The sequence below is a fragment of the Zingiber officinale genome, chromosome 4A (genome assembly GCF_018446385.1).
Source record: "Zingiber officinale cultivar Zhangliang chromosome 4A, Zo_v1.1, whole genome shotgun sequence".
NCBI classification, from domain to species: domain Eukaryota; kingdom Viridiplantae; phylum Streptophyta; class Magnoliopsida; order Zingiberales; family Zingiberaceae; genus Zingiber; species Zingiber officinale.
In genome coordinates, this window is record NC_055992.1 from 149595360 (window position 1) to 149612250 (window position 16891).

A 16891-nucleotide genomic window follows, 5' to 3' on the forward strand; every position below is an offset into this window, starting at 1 on the left:
GGTGGTTACGAAAACATCACATCCAGTCTTTTGCAAGACCAACTTTGCAGACTAGGGATAGTTTATAGTGATGCATTTCCATGATAACTGGTATCTCAGTAATTAACAACTTGTTTTCTTACAGTTTATGGGTGTGTCTTCCGCTATGAAATTTTATGAATGATCCATGAGTTGGAATGTGACAAACTATGAATGATGCATGAGTTCCTGGCGCCGTTTACATTGGCAAAAGGCGAAACCCTCGCCCTCAGGGCCCCCGCCGCACCCTGCCCAGGGTCATCACGAGGGAGGTAAATCACGGTAGCTCGGTGGCAAGTACACAGTGGGCCGAGACTTTTTGCACAGGGATAGGGAATAAATCCCCGTTGCCCTGCGGACTCGAACCCATGTTCTCAGTGGCAAACTTCCACGCCTTTACCAGCCGAGATAACCCCGTGGGGCCCTGGCGCCGTTTACATGGTTTTAGGATATGTTGCAAATTGTTTTCCCATATTATTATCTTAAGGTCTCATTTTATACAGATTTCTTAATTTTCACAGCGGAGATTTTGATTGATCGATTCAGTTGTTGCATTCTCCATGGGTTTTTCTCTAGAATTCCCACCACGAAAAGGAAATATTTTTCTAGTGACAACTGGTAGTGGCTGATGATAGAACTCTTGACTACAACTTGATGTTCACGACAGGTCAGGTTTGCTTCAGCCTGATGGACAGAAAACATGGGTATGAATTGAGTGCAAGTGAACGAAAAGCATTTTAGATCTAGTACTACTTTTGAGATGTGAAAACACCACAGGCACATGGAATTTTATGAGCACTACTAGTGGAGTGTAGAAAGATGCTCCAATCCAAACCAAATCCAACTATTACTAACCATCTATATGAATATCTTGTCATAAGAAATTTAGTAATTTCTTGCTTTTTCATGACTCAGCTGACTATGTTTTTGACAAGGATGAAGTAGCTTTAATTTTCGTCTACCCAATTCAAACGTGAACTGCACAGCATTACTTGCCATTTTCTTTTTCTGAACCATGCTAAAAAAGCTTGCAAATATGATGTCAACCTTTTTTCTACACAGCAAATATGTATCTGGCTGTACCGGAGAGCTCAGTTTCTTCAGGCAATGGCATTCACCAATCTTCCTCGAGAGTTACTCGATGGAAACAAAGAATTGTGCAAACGAGGATGAAGAACGACGTGAACTCTATTAGCATAGCCCCTGTCTCGATCAAGTTGGCATGCCTTAAAATTGCTGGAATCGCTATGCTCCCCACGGCTGAAGCCCCAGTCAAAAACTTGGCAGCACTGATCCAACTTCAGGAAAAGAGAGACTATGTCAAGATAATCCGATCCAAAAGAAGGAATCTAGATATCTCGGTAATTGCCGAGTCATAGTTATGTATAGGTATTTAGAAACATATTTACAGGACCTAGTTCATGCAACCAATAGAGAGCTACAACATATGATAAATAAACTGGTTCGAGCAAATAAACACAGGTTTTATGGTTCAGAAAGCTCAAAGCTGCAACTAAAAAAGTGTCGACCAGATTATACATAACGTAACTTACCCGCCACCTTCTCTGCTTGTCAAGAACCGTGTCGAACCATCTCCAAAGAAAAGACATGGCATGGGTATCAGAACATACATGAGCGCTGCAAGGTAATGAAAAAAAACAAAACTTAATGATATCAAATAAACAAACACCAATCAGTTCTTTTTCAATAATTTCTCACCAGATAACATTGGCCACCAGTTGTTGTATAAAGCACAAGCCTGCAACATATAGTCATTTTATCAAAAAAACACCAGTCATGAGATAACAGAGGATCTTTATGACAATCAAAATTAACTCATATGAGAAACATTTAGCAGATAGCCTCTATCAAGCATTCTAGGTTCAGAATATGTCAATTAGACAGTTTGTATAAATTATGTGATAAAATTAAATGTAGCAAAAGCATGGAAGATGTCAGTTCATCAAAATAGGTAAAAAAAATGCCCACTACTTTGTTGCCAAGGTCCTACATTCAAACTCCGCACTGGCATAAATTAGGGTTTTCTTCCATACCGATCATATCTTTTTTAATAAAAAGGAACATAGCACAATCTCAACTCTGGAATGGACTAATTACAGTATCAATCCAATATCGAGACAATTCTTCACCTAACAACCCCATACTTCTATTATGACAGAAATCCTGTCATTCAGTCTAATTCCAGGTTAATTGCCAGGCAAAAACACTAGACTTTAAGGATTGAAAACCCACAAATAGCTTTGGAAGATAGGACTTTAGTTCTTGATTGGTTGAAAATTCAGGAAAAGAATTAATCCAAACTTTAACAAAGAATAGAAGGTAAGCTGAGGAAACTAACTCATTTCTCAGTAATAACTTTAACTACAAATGTAATTCATGTATATAGAGAATAACAAACTTAAACAACCCCACAAACTGAAATTAAGAAACCAATTAGATAAGAAAAGTATACCAGGATCTGTAACAGTATGCTAGACGAAAACATAAAAGCAAGTCCAGCAAGCCTGCATTCAGTAACAATGGCATATAATACTTTCCCCAACATAAGAAGAAAAAGTGTAGGATAAAATTTAGAACTTACACTGTAGAAAAATATCCATGTCAGAAAAATGATCACAGCAGCATGAAATTGGGAGCGAAAGAAGACAACAGTTAGACCAAGTATGTAATGTGAATAAATAACAAATTTGAAACATAACCATAAATCTGACAGTCAATCACTGACACATTATATAGAACATGTAAAATTTTGAACTAGAAGTCAAAGAACTGCTCCTCATTCTGAACATAAGCACACTGTTTTACAAGTTACTAGCAATTATCAATGGAGAAAGTACTAACTCATTTGGTCAAAAAGCTTATCAGGGTAAACATATTTTCCACATAAAGCTTCCTATTATATCGATTAAACATAGAATTTCACCACTGCTTGAGATTTTTATCAATTCTTCGTGTTTCTTATCAGTTTGTCTGCTGTCCTTATACAGCACAAGATACAAGTATCAGACATCGTGACTGAACTTATGCCCACAATCACCAGTACTGTTGAGATTGTGATAGGATGTTGGCCCTACATAATTATACCGACACTTATTTTGTACATAAAGATTCTCTAGTAACCTTACAAATATTTGAAGCTGTACACCATTCCTTACGAAATCAAGCACTAAGGCCACTTGCACTCACAAGACGTTTGAGTCTCCAACAATTATTTCAATAATAAAATGAATAATCTTTGAATGAAATATAATTCCAATTAAAAAAAAAGGGCAGTTTGGTGCACAAAACTCCCGCCAATACGGAGTCCCAGGAAGGGTCTATTGTACGTAGCCTTACTTTACAAGAGGTTGTTTCCAAAACTTGAACCCGTGACCTCTAAGGTCACACAGCATCAACTTTACCATTGCGCCAAGGCTCCCCTTCATGATTTCAATTAGAAGATAATTAAAATGGAGAGGATCTTCTCCGGTAACATCTTTTAACCAAGATGTTAATGCTGCGAACGATGTGTAAGGTTACAAAAAAATATAATATCAAAAATACTAATACCTAAAGTTATGATGCACAGAGCCAATGGATGATAAAATGAGAAAGTACGTTAATGGGATATCAAGCATGATCAAAGCACCAATTAATTTCATAGTTAGATAAGTTGAATTTATAAGAATTGTAAGTGAGAGAAACTGAGGGAGGCCATAAAACAGTAGTCAATGCAATCAAAAGTGATTTAAATGCTTTACATATTTCTAGCGATATTGTCCAAGTATGTGAAGTAACATCCACACAATAGCTCAATCCAAATCCTTTAAAGATATTAACAAACTATAATAATAATAATAATAATAATAATAATAATAATAATAATAATTGGTCGGAACATACTGCTTTCAGTTTTCATTTAATAATTACAAATCAATTCCCATTTTCCATCTAATCTCGCCATTCAGTCTAAAATCCATTAGCAAAATGGCCTACTGAGTTACCACTAGAATTCCTACGGAAGTAGTTCACAAATCAAAGAATACCTCATTAAAGCGAAACTACAAAATCCATGGCGAGTGCACAATCAAAAGAAAGATAATAGGGAAACACAAGGGCAGTTCGATCGTGTCATCGAGGAGTGAACAAGAGAAAAAAAATAAAGTCAACGAGATCAAGAATAGAGAAACAGCAAGACGCTCCAAAACTCCATCTTTGTTTCTCCTACTAACCCCTCTCCGATTACCGAGAACAAACAACATGTTAGAAAACCCCAAACGACCATGAACCCTAAACTCCATATTAGAAAAACCCTAATCGGCCATGAATACAATCAAATCTCCAGTATAAATTCTTTGCCACAGAATGAAGTCTATAGAGCCACTCGGATCAAAGAACAAAAGAAAAATACCAAGTTAATAAATCAGAGAGAGAATTAGCTACCTTCCATGGTCATCGCCATTTTCCCCCTCTCTTCGTCGGGGAAGGAAATGGCGCAGGATCGGACGAAGCGATCTAAATATGGCCCGACTGGACCCGTCCGAGTTAACTGACTCAGATACTTGATTTGTGATTTTTTTTATAATTAAAATTTTATTTAACAGATATCGTTAGTTGGGTTTTAATCAAAACCGCTTCGGTTTGTGTTTGGTTTTGAGTTTTTTTTTTAAAATAATTTTAAAAAAAATCAATTTGAGTTCGATTTTACTAACAGTTCTAGTAAGCTTAATCGTGTTAGTCCGGAGCAATGATTTTATTAGTAGATCTACCATCGATAATCGATCTGAGATTTAAATATTAATTGCAATCCATGTAGATTTTTTTTTTCCAATGAAAAATGAGTCTAAAAATGTTAACTATCTATATGCATCCTGATATATCTTGTTAATCGATAAAAAAAATTTATATGATCAAATCAATCATCTTTAAAATTAATAGGTTGGAAAAAACTGAATAACTCAAGTACTTTAAAAAAAGGAATCGGGTTCATTTTTCTACATGTGATTACAGTCTAATAATTATGTTTGATTTAAATAAATTTTAAAAAATATTGGATAAAAATAAATGAGAGCGATTTTTTTATTGGAATCATGAACCAGATATCTCATCTTATAAAGGCGCTTTTCTTTTTCTAAAATATAGTAAGTTAATTTATAGTGCATACCAAAACATTTCTTGATTTAAAAGTAGACAAAAATTAAGGCGGTTGAAGAACATAGCTACCAAATTCATATAAAAAAAATCCAAAAATATGAACACTGAATTAATGTGTAATTGCAAATCCAAAAACATAACATGCGTAGATATAAAAAATAATAATGGAATATTTCCTTCCACTTTAACTATCAAAAATAATCTAAAATGCTATGAATAAAATCAGTGATATTTGCAAATTAAATGGAATCATATACTCGGTGCACACTCCATTCATGCAGAAGAACAGAGAAAAAGATTGGACCATTCCATTTTATCATTGACCTTAATTCTCAATTCTCATTCCATTTTATCCTTCTAAATTCTGCTAGCATAGAGTTTTAAAAAGAAATAAGTTAGGCCTACTTGACATCAGAAAATCCACACCTCGAACATGAAATGCAACAAAGTTTATGGAGGATTTACAACTATATGAGAGGGCAAAACACACAAGCCCCCAGTTGTAACTATCTTATCTTTTACTCTGGGAACAATAGATTCAAGTGGGAATATTGATAAAGAAAACCGAGAAGTGGGCAAGTATACTTGCATCACCACTTGCAAAATTGTCTCTGAACCTTCGAATTGTGCCCAGACTTGCCTCCCTTGTCCTTGTAAGCATTTCTTGATCCTGTCCTCCTTGTGCCTTGAGCTGCTGCTATGGCTCGCCGCCTCTGTCTGTATAGTCGCTTTGTTAGTTCATCATCATCTCCATCATCAGATTCATTATCACTGTCCTGTAAGACAGAATTGGCTCATTCAAAGATTTAGGCAGTAGTTGATTACTAGCAAGGATACAAAGGCAAACAAGATATTTACTACAAATAAAATTAGAAGAACAATCATTCATAATTTATCCTTTACATTTTCCAGTTACTTGGAGATGGAGTTTGTTGAAATGCAGCAACTGAGCATTAGAGTTGAACATGAGACCTAACAAAGACGCTAAAATTTGGATGCATTTAAAGAACCCAACAAACAATGGTGTCAACCAGGCACATTGTCCAAAATTCTGAAATGGATCATTAAGATCTTTACTGCTAGAGTCATCTTTTCTAGTAAATTGAAGAACTTTGTGAAGATATCCTTGGTACGAATTCATTTTTTATTTTGTGTATATAGTGATAATTAAAATAACATTGTAGGAGTGAAATCATATTAACATCACAATTACTTTAATACTAGTGACAAGGTGCACTAAGTGTTGCTAAATCTATCTTTTGCAGGTCATCGGTACATCTAAACAAACTTAGAGAGAAAAGAGGGCCCAAGATTAAAAGAGTTACTTTATCTACCATATAAGGAACTGAATATAACATGACATCAATAATGTCAGATGAATGACAGATAACTCAGGAATTTCAACAAAATCCTCTCTGGAGAGAGCCTCACAAATTTGAGAGAACATCTCACTGTTTTTAGATTATTACTCTTTTGACTTCGCATTAAAGATCTAACACATTTACCTTCAGTTGGGTTTATCTAATACATTTATCTTCAACTGAATTTATCCAATGTAAAGATAGGTGGGGAAGGGAGAGGGAAAGAGTAAAAATTGTACATGAAGCTGGAATAACTTATTGCATCATATGTTATTTCCCACCCACCCTCCTTCCCCCCTCCTACTTTTCCGACCAAGTAAACTCAGCCGTGCAGATAACAATAATGTGAACTATCAGAATATTATAATTTATAAAACACCACTGAAGCACTTTAATTGCCGGCACGGAAGGCATGTTATAAACAAGGTTTAAATGTCAACAAGTAAATGAAGCTACAAATCAAGAACTGCTGCAAAACATTATAAAAGCACTGGATTAGCTATCTAACAATGACATGAATTTGACAAATCAAAATGAAGAGAATAATTGAACGTTCAAAATATTAAAAAAAAAAAATTGGAGCATCTAATCTATGCATAACAGTTGCCATAGAGATAAATAATGTACCTTTTCTGAGCTTTGCCCTGGTTGCAATATTCCATCATCATTTTCTCCATTTTCATTACATGAAGTATCATCCTCAGATTTCTTCTCATCATTCTGAAAAATGTGAATAAATACTAAGTCATGAATTCCATCATGGACGTAGTAAGTTGACTTCAAACTCATGAGAATGAATGTATATGAATAATCTCATATTGTAATGGTTCATATACTAAAGAAACTAAATGATCATGGCAATTTTCTCACTTATAACATAGCATCGTGATATTGACAGTAATCACCCATCCTTTCCTGATTGATTTTAAAAACCATGAAATTATTTGAGAAGCAACCAAATTGAACATTGCAGAATAAACATTGCTTAATATCCATAGACCTCACCTAGACATGAAGAGGCCATGTCCATGTCCATGTAGACATATCTGTCGTAACTCTTGCAATGATACAATGGTCAAAAACAAATTGAAGGTTACAGTAAAAACAACTAGAGACTCTGTCCATGAAAGAAATGGTTGGGTGGGGTGGGGTGGGGTGAGGTGACAACTAGACCGTGATACTAGAATTTAGCTACATATTCCAATCAAAAGGTGTTACCCTATTACTTCAAAACACCTACAAAACATATTCCTTCAAAATACTTAGATGCTGAACAAGAGAAGAAAGTTGTGCGACTAGATTTAATTGAGTCCTTAGTAATGCACATAAGCAGAATCACGCAAAAGAACTCTGAAATTTTTAATAGTGCATATAAAATATCCTCATCAAACCTTATAATCCAAAACTAAATCTGTTAAATAACACAGTGACCATGATGATTGTCAAAACTGTTTCTTATCATTTAACACATTTGCAGTTTCAATGATTGCCAAACTAGGAAGTACCTGATCTTCTAACTTTAATAAATCCATATTTTGTACAATAGAAGCATCTGTTTCAGTTTCTGCTTGCACTTGCTCCTCAAGTTCATCCTCAGAACTTGTAATGTCAGTTTGCTCTGTTCCTCCTTCAATAAACTATAAAGAGACGACAAGGTAAATAAATATGCTAAAACTAGTCCATCTAAGAGCAGAATGATCTAAATAAAGAAAAAGTGACTTCCATAGGACAGGATATTCAAGCACATGATAAAATCGTGGCCATTTAAACAATTTTATAGACAGGGCCATCCTCAAAACAGTATGTTATTGAACACAATTCATGACCTAGGAATTTGTTGCATGGAAATTAAAAATTAGTAAAACTCTGTCGACTAAAATATAAGCATTACAACTAAAAATTAATACAGTTACTAAGAAGAATGATACTAGAGAGTTAGGGGAAAAATTGCCAAGCTCTCCGTGAGAAGATGACAAGACAACTGGGTTGCATTTCCTGAACATATAAGTAGTAGGCAAAGTGTAGGTTTACTTAGTCAGATTTATATGTGCAGGAAAAACTGTGTAGAAACCATCAACACAATATTGATTAAAAGATTGGCAAGTATAAGAAACTAGGCGCACGCTGCAAGGTTTCCGTTGATATAAAGTAAATGCAAAAGAATATAAGCTATGACATGTATGCATACCTTCTCTATGTCATCTTGATCTTTTCGTGTAAAACCGCTGGCAGAAAGTTCCCTGTCCAAGAAACCAACAGATTTAGCTATAGAAGAGAAAGATGGCCTTCCATTTTCCTCCTCATCAGCTTCTGCCCCGTCACACTCATCATCTTCATACACAAGTTTGAACCTAACAAGAGAGATTTGGTGAATATTGTCAAGAAACAACTGGGTATACATTACAGAACATCTGAAATAACATTCATATCTTGAGCAGGCAACACCATATTCAGTCTCTTATTTCTTTGCAAGACTTTTCAAAGAAAGAAGCCTTGGTGTTTCATCATTGTTATTAGCTGCATGGATCTTTTTCTACAATGTTTGTAATTACTATACCAAGTAGGGACAAAATTATTCCAAGCACGGCCATCTTAGTCTGACCTTGAATATTTGCTCACTATTGAAAATTGTGAAATTCCTCCTCAAGAAAAGAGGGAAAAAGCAAAAAACACACAACATAAAAAGCCTTATAAAATATGGGTGCCATAGTTTTTGGAAATGAGCTCCAATATTCAAACTCAAATATCATATCCATCTTATGCTTAGTAGTTGATATTTCAACACAAGACTCAGCATCAAAACTCAACTAACAGGACACTAACGATTTATAAATCAACAATAATACCACTAAACAGTTAACAAAGAAGGTCACACTTTGCACCATCAGCAAATCTTTTTCTAATTAGGGACCAACAATCCAGCACAAAAATGACTTCCAACCATGAACCCACTAATTACAAAAAGGTAGAGACATTAAGGCAATAAGACCTGAAATCAAGCATGCCAATAAAATTCAGTGTTAAATCTGTCTTTTCTGTTATATCCATGATCTTTTTACTTTAGGCCTATTATCACATAATTCCGAACAAGACCAATAACATTAGGAATATTGATATTCGAGCAATCAAAAGAGAAGATCCGACAAAATCAGTTAGTAAATAGAAAGTATATTTTTTTCTAATATTTAGGTTAACTACATACCTTTTGGCAAAGAACTTGAAAATGCACTCAATATCGCGATCAAAGTACCTGGAATTTTATTTCTGAATAGTCACAAGACTAACTTATCAAAAAACTTTACAACATAAGGATAGATAATGATGAGATAGTCAATACATTTTTGCATTGCGATGAGAAACTGATACCATCTGTGGAAAGTCAATCATGGTGACCTTTTCATTATCATCTATCTAAATGGACAACAGAACCAAATTAGAAGAGACGCAAACGAGTGAGAAAAGAACACATAAATTTGTTTTAATATACAACCACAAGTTCAGGAAAGAATGTATTATATATGAACAAAGATTTGGGAGCTGAGATTTGTAAAACATAAACAATACACTAGTATAATGAATGTCAATCACTTTCAAGGCCAATCATGTTGTTTGTATCAAATCGTATGAAAGTTGTGCAGTGTAAAAGAAATTAAATTCTGTCAACATGTAGGTATCAACATAGATGTGTGAGATTAATAATTAAGTAGAATACAAAACACCATCACGTATAGCTTATCAGAAATACTGAAACAACTTTGGTAGAAAAATGGTGTGACAACAAGGGCGCGTACATTTGTTGAAGATAATATAGATGTCCACAAAATTGTTAAAGATAGAATGAATCTTGAACAAGTAAATTAGCATGAGCTTCCACAGTTTCACCATTTTAAGCCCTGCCAATAATTTTTCTAGGACTCAAATTGGAGAGCACGTCTTTGAACGCTTGCAGAAATATTATTCACATGTGAATTTCCCATGTTGCCAAGAGAAAACTCAAACACCAAGAACCAGACTTCAAATTTGATATTGGGATACATGAAATCAAGGTTAAATAAGGTCATACCATAAATGTGTAGTCTAAATATAAAAAAAATGTTGATTTGTAGGACAACTTTTCTTTTCCCCTTCATTCCCACTATTTGATGCATCTCAACCAGCCCGTCCCCTTCCTTATGAGATGCACTAGCCATGCTGTATGATCCATCCACTCCCTTCCGCTATAGATAAAATCATGTAGCTCTCCTCTTCCTTATCCGCCTTTCCCTATTCCTTTCCCAGATCCTAACATTTCTTTCAACCCATAGACCTCTACCCACCTCCACCCCTAACCTTTTCCTCTTCAACCAAAAGCAAGCAAGCAAGCCCTTTGCATTCCTCAGTGACCTGAGCAAATACAACTCGTGACTCATCCTTATTCCACTTCTTGTTCCTATATCCATTGAACTAATGCTGATGATAACAACCTTGGTCAACAACTCCATTGCTCTAATTATCTATGAAGACGTTAATGGCATATCTCATGACAGTAACTTTGAGGTTTAGTCATATGCTTTACAGTTCATTTCTAACAGTGTTTGGGTAATTATCAGGAAGAAGAGTGCATCAGATGTAGGAAGTGATGTTTGAAGGTGAAGACTGAGTGATAACAAAAACAAGGAAGGACAGTTTGTTAGTTTCAATTGGGGGCTTTGAGCAAGCAATGTGTAGTAGCATCAACAACCATTCACCAAAGAAAACAATAATTTGTTTCCCTTCTGTATCTATGCTTTGTTTGCATGTGATGAATTATGCAACTCTAACTGTGTTTGATGTTTGTGTGGAATTGATCTTGACATGGTCATTCAGGTGTTGAATGTAAAATAGTGTGTTAAGCAACGAGTCATCCAGTTTTGTATGTATATATAGGTAATCAGAATTGATTGTAACTTAATCACTTATAAGTAAATTACTGATCAAAGTGATTACTATATTTTATATACTAGATTAAATAATTACCTATTAGTCAGGTTATAACTTATGTCTTATATAACCTAGCACTAGGAAAAACCTCAAGGAATCCAAACCAAAAAAATCAGGCATGGGAATTTCTATACCCTGAATCCGTCTAAGTCGGATGGGATTTAAAACCCAACTTAACTCCACCTAACACATGACCAGCCATACGCATAGGAGTTTTCATGATGGCAAATTGACCTATTTTTTGGATGAAATGTTCAGCCTATTTATGCTAGATGATATATATATATATATATATATATATATATATACCCTCATAGTGAAGCATGTATGGATTCAAACCATAAATTGTCTTTATAATTATAATTATATATATATATATATGGACCCTCATAGTGAAGCATGTATGGATTCAAACCATAAATTGTCTTTATAATTTTTGCGATCATATTTCAGTGAAGGTAAGGTGTTGAACACAACGGGCTGGAACTACCATTATAGTCATGTTAGAACGTACACATGGTACCACTCTAAATTGCACATTTGTGCAAGCACAATTAATAGGTCCATGGTCGGCTCATTGATATGAGGTGCATCATATAAACGTTTGTATGTTGGTTTGTAGTTAAGTGATTATATGGATTTTAGTAGCTATACAAATAGGTCAATGGCATGTCATGTTTGAACACTTAATTAGTGGTAACTAAAATGTGAGTTTCACATTAACACAGATAGTAAATTGTTTTGTTCTTTCTGGATATTTCTACAATTGCATTTGTGCATGATTATAATAAGATGTGTTATCATGTTTGCTGCATTCGTACTCACTTTTCAAGAGTAGATATCAAATTAGCTTTGCAAGTCAATCAAGATGAATTCATACCATGATATTGAACTCATTGAAGTCACAATGTATAAGACCATGTTCTGCCAAGCGAACAACAAGACCAACAATTGTCTCCAATACTTCATCTGTGTTCTGCAACTGTTGAACTTGGACACTGAAAAAGATATCATATTAAATAAATGTTACCTATAAACAATAATAATTAATTAAAAATAAAAAAATAACATAATAAAACTACACTCATCACTCCCCAAAGGATCCTTACAGTGGATAACCTTGAACAAGTGACATGACTACACAATGTCGGTTACAATCAATAGCATCTGGAACTGGAAATTCATGTTCTCCTAGTGCCTTCATCCGAAAAAGAAAGAATGTAAAATGCATCAAGCATTCATAAATATGAAAGGAGGCAATACTAAAATAATCCTACCTTCATAAAAGCAAACTCCTTAAGGGCTGCAAGTCGTGATAAATAGAGCCAATTGTAACTACTTCGGTGCTTCAAATAGTCACGCTTAGACTTCACAGCTCTAAAAGACATTCTCCCGAGCCTATGCAACTTCATCACCAAAATTGTTCCATCTTCGGTAGCAACCTCAAATATGTCTTTTCACAAAATGAAATACTAATCATGATTACCATCAAGAGAAGAAGGAACTAATCATCAAAATACCTGATTCCTTTCCCACGCCAATTTGACGACCTACAGCGTTAAACACACCACGATTGACAAGAGTTTTAATAGCAAGGAAATCATATCCAAGATATGTGAGACGGAAACCATCATCTGCAAAGAGAACAATAATCCAGTAAAGTGTATTGAATCATAATTGAGACAGTAGATTGAAGATCTCAAACACTCCATATACTTACACTTGGAAGAATCGTGATGCACTAGCTTATGCTTCAACAAATTTTTCAACACTTTATACGTCCCACCATGCCTAAATAATCAGCAGCGAACTCAATATCGAGCAGAAAATAAACTCAATAATCTTCACACTGCTTTTTCGATCTTATAATGACGAGAATGAGATTACCTGAGGCCCGCAATGCGATCAACGAGCTCAGCTGGAACAAGTTCATGCTGAGAATAAGAAAATTTATGTTAGATTTAAGTAAAGCTGGATTCTTTTTATTCCTTAAAAATAGTTCTCAGCTGGGAAAAAAAATCTCCATGATTTAAATAGAACGAGAAGGTAAAGCGAAAAAAAAATAACGTACGTTTCTCATGCCCATCTCGACAGCCGTGAGAACCCTAAAATCGTCCTTGGACAAATACCTCAGAGAGTTTACGTCGAGCTTCATCTCCGAGGATGGTGATTACAATGGTGTAATGATGAAACGTACGGCAGTGACAGCCGCGAGGCGGCTGCAGCGGACGAAAGGGGGCAGTCGAATCAAGCTTATCTTCCTTGCCCTGATCTTGGAGGCCAGATTAGAGTACCAATTTTCCGGCGAAGGAGTAGATACCAAAGAGGAGCTTTTTCCGGCGACTTCGCCTGGAAGAGGATGCCTGGCAGTGGGCGGCGGCGGTGGGAGACCTAATTTATCAGGTTAGGGAACCAATTACCAATACCTCTTTAAAAAATATAAATAAAATAATTATTTCCTTGCAAAAGTTTATAAAAACAAGCAAATTGTCATTTAAATTTAGTGTAATTAGTAGAATCTAATTCAATTTTTAATATGTTTCAAAACTGAAAATATATATATATATATATATATATATATATATATATATATATATATATATATATATATATATATATATATATATATATAATTTGATAAAATCATAATAAAGATATTAATTTGAGTAATTTGTTTTTCAATGTGATATTTTGATTTATCTTGTTATTTAGAAAGAGAAAGAAAAAAAAATACTTATTTATGTTTTAAAAAAAGTATGTGAATTGTTAAAATATTTAATAATTTTCTATTATATATTAAAAATATAATATAATATTGTAAATCTTTATTAATTTAAAAAAGATAGATTTTAGATAAATATCTAACAAAATATTAAATATAATAAATGAGCTAGGATCTCATTTATTAAAACTAATATTTTTAATAGCTAATACAATTTTAATTTTTAATAGAATTATGGACTCATTACCCTCACAATTAGTGCATTCAGTAATAGGGTTGTAAATAAATTAACGGTAAATCTATCAAACCAAAATCATCTGACAGGTTAAAATTAAATTATAATACATATATATAATTAATAAATAGAAATGATATTACTAAAATATCCTTAATAATGATTTATAAAATATATTCTGTTGATCAAATTTTAGTCATTTAGTATTATTCATAAATTAAATGTTCATAAGCTGACTTGTAAAAGATTATTTATAATCCTTCAATTAATATTCACAAAATCAATTAAGTTGATATATTTAAATAATTTATTAAAATAAATAAATAAATTTAAACACTTATCTATTTAGTTCATCAATGTTAATCAAAGATTATGAATTATTCATAAATAACATTTAGAAATAAAATTTATAAATCATATTCATCAATACAACTACTATCAAGTTTATAAAATAGGTAAAAAAACTCCCAAAAGAAATAAATAAATTTATTAAGTCAAACTTACTAATCAACTAAATAAGTTTAAAAGTAATATAGTGCATGAAGCTTTGATAATATTAAATTCTGAAAAAGATTCGGATCATATTAAATCTATTGTACATCATCTTGTCTTGTATTACAAGGTATTGTTTTTGTAATTCAAACATATAATGTCTAGATCATACGATAACAACTTTATCATTACGTCAAACTCATTTGTTATCAACTAAATTAGTTTAACAATGTAAAATTTTCAAATAAGTTCGAATTTAGAGGTTAATAACATCTAAATAAATTAAACTCAAGTCAAATTTAAAACCAATATATAACTCATAAAAAATCAAATGAAAACTCGAACAACTATTTTAAGAGATTGATTAATTTTAAATTCTCGACTTAGCTTATCAAATAAGCTTGATTAACATAAAGTTTAGGCTAGTTTCGTTTACAGCCCTAGCAATCAATGGTTATGAGCAAGCTACTAGTTTGTATACAAGAGAAATAAAAGATATCATCCTACCACATAAACATCTTAAATAAGTTAAGACACTATGGCACTTGACAGTTGAAACTTGTTTTTTTTCGGACGGTCTAATAATTAGCGTATGAGATGTTGTCATCATGATATTTGAGATTCGAATTTTGAAAAATCAAGATAAATATCTCTTTTATGTGCTAATCATTATTCTAAAAGTCCATATTAACCCTGGGACAAGTTAACGGGAGCGATTGAGACGATCCTCCTCTTCCTTGCCGCTGCCACAGCCGCTGGTGTAGGAAGGACTTCATCAGGGTCTGATGGCAACCAGTCTGCTTACCTTTGTCATCGACTACTGCTGCTGCTTTCACCTGTGAATGCCTCTTGCTTCCTTCTCAGCTCCAGCCACTGAACGGCACGGCACGGTACCAAAGCACAAGGTGGCACATGAAGTGGCCTCACAGATAGAGTCGTGGTCTGATCGAAGAATGCAATGGTAGGGCATGCTGATGATTCCACCTCTGTGGCTACACTGTTCATGTCGATTTCACCTCTCGCAGTGTCGGCGATCTACAGAAGAAGAGAAGTAACGTGTTCATTTATTAATTGCCAATTCCTTTTCCTACAGAATTTGGTAGAGCTAGGTTGGACCTGCTCTTTTAGTTGCGCGTTTGCGTTCCTAAGAGAAAGGTACTCTTCCATTGCCGACTCCTTTTCCAATGATCGATCAGCATGGGCATAAAAATTAGCAGAAAACTCAAATTCCCAAAGACGTCTGCAATTTGGTAGATTTTGGTTAAGGCTTACCAGCTTCATGGTATGGTTTTCCAGTCGTAAGTAGGCAACCTTCTTGGTGAGCTCATATCTGAGGGCCTAAGGCAAATGGAAACCCACAGAGTAGTCGATGAAGAGTGGTGGTTGAGGCTGGTTTAGCAGAGCTCACCTGACGCCGGCGAATGGTCCGCCGCGCCGACTCCCTGTTGGCCAGTACCCTGCGTATTCTCCTCTCTTCCTTCTCGTCCTGCCCTCAACCATCGACGCAACGCGCTTACATCTTCCATGAAAAGCATCGTGAATTCGTGATCATAAAAGACGAGATTGACTATCACCTCTGTCAAGCCCTGTTTAGTTCCTCTTCCGGCAGAAAGCTTGACGCTGCTTGAGCCAGCAATTGCAGAGCAATGTTTGAATCTCTCTTCTGTTTCTCTGTCGTCAACAGAGAAAGAAGAGAAGAGACCCCTTGAGGAATATGTCCGAGCTGAGAACCGAGGTGAACGACGAAAAAGCTGAAAATAAGACAAGTTTAAGAGAATGTGATCTCGCTTTCGTACTGCTCAAGCGAGGTCGTCCTGAGCAGGCGAGAAGACACTCTGCTTTCTTCTTTCGCCGGAGGCCGCCTGACCAGCCAGGTTCGCCAGGGCCACGGTGGCGTCCAGCTCCATCCCCTCCAACATGCCGTAGCCGGAAGGCCAAGTCGTTGGAGAG

General features: G+C 34.8%; 2 protein-coding genes across 2 annotated transcripts; both read right to left on the minus strand.

The window, feature by feature from the left end:
- Positions 1–838: 838 nt before the first annotated feature.
- Positions 839–4591, minus strand: LOC121971651 (vacuolar protein sorting-associated protein 55 homolog). Its single transcript, XM_042523009.1, has 5 exons — positions 4462–4591; positions 2492–2543; positions 1738–1777; positions 1572–1656; positions 839–1316 (listed from the first exon to the last, which is right to left on the minus strand). Exons 2-5 carry the CDS (start codon positions 2522–2524, stop codon positions 1133–1135), a joined length of 342 nt encoding a protein of 113 aa, XP_042378943.1. The 5' UTR covers positions 2525–2543; positions 4462–4591; the 3' UTR covers positions 839–1132.
- An 868-nt stretch (positions 4592–5459) lies between these two features.
- On the minus strand, positions 5460–13901 carry LOC121971650 (serine/threonine-protein kinase rio2-like). The gene is made up of 13 exons (XM_042523008.1): positions 13564–13901; positions 13380–13426; positions 13213–13283; positions 13013–13126; positions 12770–12945; positions 12602–12690; positions 12373–12490; positions 9871–9944; positions 9736–9783; positions 8722–8884; positions 8039–8170; positions 7161–7253; positions 5460–5948 (listed from the first exon to the last, which is right to left on the minus strand). The coding sequence occupies exons 1-13, from the start codon at positions 13645–13647 to the stop codon at positions 5763–5765; spliced, it is 1395 nt and encodes a 464-aa protein (XP_042378942.1). The 5' UTR covers positions 13648–13901; the 3' UTR covers positions 5460–5762.
- Positions 13902–16891: the final 2990 nt, after the last annotated feature.

Coding starts and splice junctions, on each gene's coding strand:
- LOC121971651 (XM_042523009.1), bottom strand. CDS start 2,524: ATGTTTTCGTCTAGCATACTGTTACAGATCCTG. Junction 1,778..2,491: donor GCATACTGTTACAGATCCTG/GTATACTTTTCT, acceptor TATATGTTGCAG/GCTTGTGCTTTATACAACAA. Junction 1,657..1,737: donor CTGGTGGCCAATGTTATCTG/GTGAGAAATTAT, acceptor ATTACCTTGCAG/CGCTCATGTATGTTCTGATA.
- LOC121971650 (XM_042523008.1), bottom strand. CDS start 13,647: ATGAAGCTCGACGTAAACTCTCTGAGGTATTTGTCCAAGGACGATTTT. Junction 9,784..9,870: donor TCTCATCGCAATGCAAAAAT/GTATTGACTATC, acceptor ATAAAATTCCAG/GTACTTTGATCGCGATATTG. Junction 8,171..8,721: donor ATCAAGATGACATAGAGAAG/GTATGCATACAT, acceptor GTCTCTTTATAG/TTTATTGAAGGAGGAACAGA.